Genomic DNA, 4336 nt, shown 5'->3' with positions numbered 1-4336 from the left:
CTCTGCCCTTCCCGAGCCCTTTCCCTGGCCAGAACCCAGAACCGAGTATAGGCGCTGACACAGGCAGGATTCGTGCGAGTCGGCAGTTTTATTGGTGCAGGGCCCTCCCCTCCCTTGCTTGCCGGTTGGCCGGCTCAGCATCCGTCGCGGGGGCCACGCAGCTGCCCCATCATGTCGGCCAGCATGCGATTGCACAGCGCTGCATATGGGTTGAGCAATACCAGCTGGCGCCGGGCGAAGGGGCTGCCCAGCCGTGCTGCTCGCTCGAAGTCCCTGCGGGCATCGTCGTTCCGGTCCTGCAGCCGCGCCAGTAGCCCGCGCTGCACAAAGCTCTGGCAGGCTGCGTGGCCCTGCCCGCCGCTCAGCGTCACAGCGCGCTCCAGGTCCTCTAGTGCTCCTGCGGGAGGAGCGAGCACAGAATCCGGTCTCAGAATTGGGGCCTGGGGTTCGGCCCTTTACAGCCCGCCTGAACGTTAACGTACAGGGTGGTTATTGCTATTCCCGTTGCACAGATGAAGACTGGAAGAGTTGGGGAAGACATGCCTTCCTGTACAGCCACTTAGTGGCAGAGCTGGAAGTCTCACACCAAAACATGAAAGTTGCTGGGAGCATTTTAAATGAGCACTGTGTTCATGAATGGGGCCCCGTTTCTGTCATGTAGCTGGCAATTTATTCCACATATGCTGATACGTAATTAACCATCCTCCATGTGCCAGGTGACTAACTCTGAATCCCAGAATCCAAAATAATTATAGTTACTAACAACTGTTTCTTACAAATACGGTACAGTCCGTTTCTCTTTTCCTTTTGAAGGCTTTTCTCTCCCATTGTGATTTTTTTTTTTTTGAGAGGGGTAGAGAAACATCGATATACGTGGATCGGTTGCCACTTGCATGCCCTCAACTGGGGACCCAGCCTGCAACCCAGTCCCCCTCCCAAGCGTGTGCTCCGACTGGGAATCAAACTGGTGACCTTTTGGTTCACAGGCAGGCGGGCGCTCAATCCACTGAGGCACACCAGCCAGGGCCCATTTTGTGATTTTTAAAAGTTTCCCTTACCTGTTTTCTCCACTTAGTGCTTTTCCTCATTCTTTATTTCCATAATCATTATTTTGTACCCAATTTTCTTTTTGAAGGTCTTGGTGCCAGAGCTGGTCTGCTCTGTTTTTATTTTTATTGTTCTCATGAAGTCCTGGGGTTAGGCATCTGAACTTACCTCAGGGAGCTTGCTGGTGTCTACTGTACGGTCCGCTAAGCTGCATTTCATCTGGGTGCTTGGGAACTCTCAAGCAAGGCTGATCTTCCTTCTGTCTCTGTTTGTTTTGATCCCTGGAACTCTGCAAGGGCTATGCCCCCCACTGCACCTGGACCTGGACCTTTGAGAAACTCTGATGACAGTTTTTGGTTTCCCTCAGCAAAACTGGTCTGGAGGAATTGAAAGCCTCCTCCTGGAGAACTGCCTTTGATCCTGTCTGGCGTTTTGGTCTGCAGGCTGTCTCCAGCAACCTTTACAGCCCTGCCTAGCCAGAACCAGGTGGCAGACAAGGGCAGAAAAGGGGCCCTTGAGGTTCTCCACTGTTCCTATAATGGAGTCCAGACTCTCCAGCCTGGCATTACCAGTCCCAAGGGTACCTCCACCACCGAGTCTTAATAGTCTAGTAGTTTCCTAATAGACTTCTGTGGTTTACACCACTGATGGACCTGCTCTCAGGTTCCCAGCATGGCTGGCTCACTTTGTCCCATCGTCCCCACTTCAGCTAAAGCTACCACAGTGCAGCAGGTTTGATCCAGTCACTGCCCAGCTAAAACCCTTTAGTGAGCCCTAAAGGGTGTGGCTCAGTGGATTGAGCACCAGCCTGTGAACCGAGGGGCCATTGGTTCAATTACCAGTCAGGGCACATGCCTGGGTTGTGGGCCAGGTCCCCAGAAGGGGGTGCACGAGAGGCCACCACACATTGATGTTTCTCTCCCTCTTTCTCCCTCCCTTCACCTCTCTAAAAATAAATAAAATCTTTAAAAAACAAACAAATGACCCTTTTGTGATTGCTGTTTACCTCTAGGCCCTAGGCACATGCTTCCTCCTCTCCCTGTCCCAGTCATCCGGGAGACCAGAAATTCCCTGTACCTTTCGTGCCTTCTGGACCCCTATAGACTGCTTTCCCAACTCCCACCGCTCCATCCAGCTAACTCCTACTCATCCTTCAGGAGCAGATCCCTCCTAACCTGTTATGGTGGTATCATAATTATGTGTCTGTCCTACTCCCTAGGATGTGAGAGGCAGTATTACTCTGGAGCACTGCCATCTGGTTTGAATCTCAGTTCTGCCACTTCTCAACTGTAGGAGAGTAGCAAGCTACCTAACCTCCATGCTTCAGTTTCTTCATCTATAAAATGGAGATAATAGTAGTACCTACCTCCTTTCAGGGTTGTTGTGAGGATTAAATTAGTTATGACAGATGACATGTAAAGTCCCTTAGTTCCTGTATCTTTTATCTTTGTGTCCTCAGCACCTGGCCCATTGCCACGATAGTAGATTCCCATTAAATGTTAAATAAATAAATGGAATGCAGTCTATTCTGACTTTCTTAATAGCCCCAAGAGATTAGCAGGGCCCATAATATAGGTAAGAATGCAGATTCCAGAGGGGTTTAATGATCCCCCACCCCATTGCCCAGGTCCACCACTTTATCTCTGGTCTGTGCACTCCAGAGACTCTTCTGAAGAGGGTCCAGAGTGTCTAGCCTCACCTGTCACGTCTCCCTGGAGTCGCCGGGCCTGGGCTCGATTGTTGTAGGCTGATGCCCTCTCAGGCAGCAGGTTGATGGCTTGGCCAAACCTCTCCAGGGCTGTGCTGAGGTCACCAGACTCAGCTGCTATCACCCCCTGCAGCTCCAGGGCCTTGGACTGCTCCAACTGTGCTTGAGGGAAAACTCCATCTGTGCCAGGGAGGGAGCCAGGAGAGGGCAGATGTGCAATTGGGAGCAAGAAGCAAAAGCCATCTCAGGCTTTAGAAACCTGAGTCAGAACTTACTGGGCTGAAATATGGATCACATGAGTCAGATACAGTATTTGGGGCAGGGGACCTGAGGTCACTAAGGCTGAGAGCTGGTACTGCCTAAGTCACAAAAAGATCTGGGAAGGGGACCTTGGTTGGTTCCCCATTATCAAGAGAATAAAGCTCACGGCAGCTAAACTACTTGCTCAAGGTCACACAGTCTGTAAGTTGCATACCTCGAATTCGAACCCTGGTCTTTCTGGATCCTTAGCCCGTCTGTATTTTGTTCTATTATATTACCTCCAACACAAAGTGCACTCATTGTGGAAGGATCAACTCAGTGCTTGGCTTGTAATAGTATGTAACATTGAATGCTTGCTTAGGTTGGAACCATTTACTGGAGCCATGCCCTGCCCTCTTCCATTGTGGGATGGCATACTGTTTTAACAAACATGGGAGAGTTTAATGTTACCCTCTACATGTCAACAGTTAAGCTTAGATCACAGAGAGAATTAAGTAGTGAGGTAAGTTCATAGGTGTGAGGTGTGAAGAAGACAAAAAGATTGAAACAAACCCTGGCTCTCTTCTTGGCAGAGTGACCCTTGCCAAACCCCCATCAGTACACTGAGGTACAGCCCATTTTTAATTCTAATCTCAATCACTGCCCAAGGGGCATGGAACAAACAAGAGATTTTGGAAGATGCCCCCCCCCCCCCAAGAAAAAGACCATTCCCTCTGCCTCCCCAGGGAGGCCTGCAGACTAGCCAATGTAGAGAGTTAAACTCCAAGGTCAAGCACTCACCTTCTACTTCTTTCTCAGCTTCTCCTCCCAGGTCTAACCCAACAATGTCTCCAAATGGGGTGTCAGGGTTGAAGATGGCCTGTAACACCGCCTGATCATTTGGAGTCCCCATGATGCTCAAGTACGAAAATCCAAAAAGGTGACTCAGGATGAGAGAGGAGGGAGGAAGAAGCAAGTGGTGGGTGGTGACGGAGCTTCACAGCCAATTGATCTAGAGAGAGGTTGAGGACCATCCCCCATGAACAGGAGGGTCTTCCATTCTTTTGGCTGTAGTGTAAACTCAACCTCCTTTTGGCCACAGGTTAGTGACCCTGGCCTGGCAGAACATTTACAGGTATTTCTCAACTGCCTCCCCACCAGCACCCCAGTCCTAGGAGAAACAGTAAATAAATCCAGTTTCAGCCTTAAGGTAGAGTAGAGCAAAGAGCCGATGCTGTCCAGGTTCCCCCTTAAATGCTTTTATTACATTCACAGATTGGGTGAAAATCCCTAGAAACAACTGCTTCTAGGAGGGAATTATGTAGGCAGTAAAGGAACTAT

General features: G+C 50.0%; 1 protein-coding gene across 1 annotated transcript; it reads right to left on the bottom strand.

The window, feature by feature from the left end:
* Positions 1-69: 69 nt before the first annotated feature.
* On the bottom strand, positions 70-4101 carry TTC36 (tetratricopeptide repeat domain 36). The gene is made up of 3 exons (XM_024570773.4): positions 3797-4101; positions 2747-2935; positions 70-397 (listed from the first exon to the last, which is right to left on the bottom strand). Exons 1-3 carry the CDS (start codon positions 3906-3908, stop codon positions 135-137), a joined length of 564 nt encoding a protein of 187 aa, XP_024426541.1. The 5' UTR covers positions 3909-4101; the 3' UTR covers positions 70-134.
* Between the last annotated feature and the right edge of the window lie 235 nt (positions 4102-4336).

The sequence above is a fragment of the Desmodus rotundus genome, chromosome 5 (assembly GCF_022682495.2).
Source record: "Desmodus rotundus isolate HL8 chromosome 5, HLdesRot8A.1, whole genome shotgun sequence".
In the NCBI taxonomy this organism is placed as follows: Eukaryota; Metazoa; Chordata; class Mammalia; order Chiroptera; family Phyllostomidae; genus Desmodus; species Desmodus rotundus.
This window is presented reverse-complemented; position numbering and strand designations above follow the sequence as displayed.

Bases quoted from the DNA above. Each gene is read 5' to 3' on its own strand.
- TTC36 (XM_024570773.4), bottom strand. From the start codon at position 3,908: ATGGGGACTCCAAATGATCAGGCGGTGTTACAGGCCATCTTCAACCCT. The intron at 2,936-3,796 runs GTGAGTGCTTGA...TCCCTGGCACAG, and splicing joins AGCTGAGAAAGAAGTAGAAG to ATGGAGTTTTCCCTCAAGCA. The intron at 398-2,746 runs GTGAGGCTAGAC...CTCCTCCCGCAG, and splicing joins ACTCCAGGGAGACGTGACAG to GAGCACTAGAGGACCTGGAG.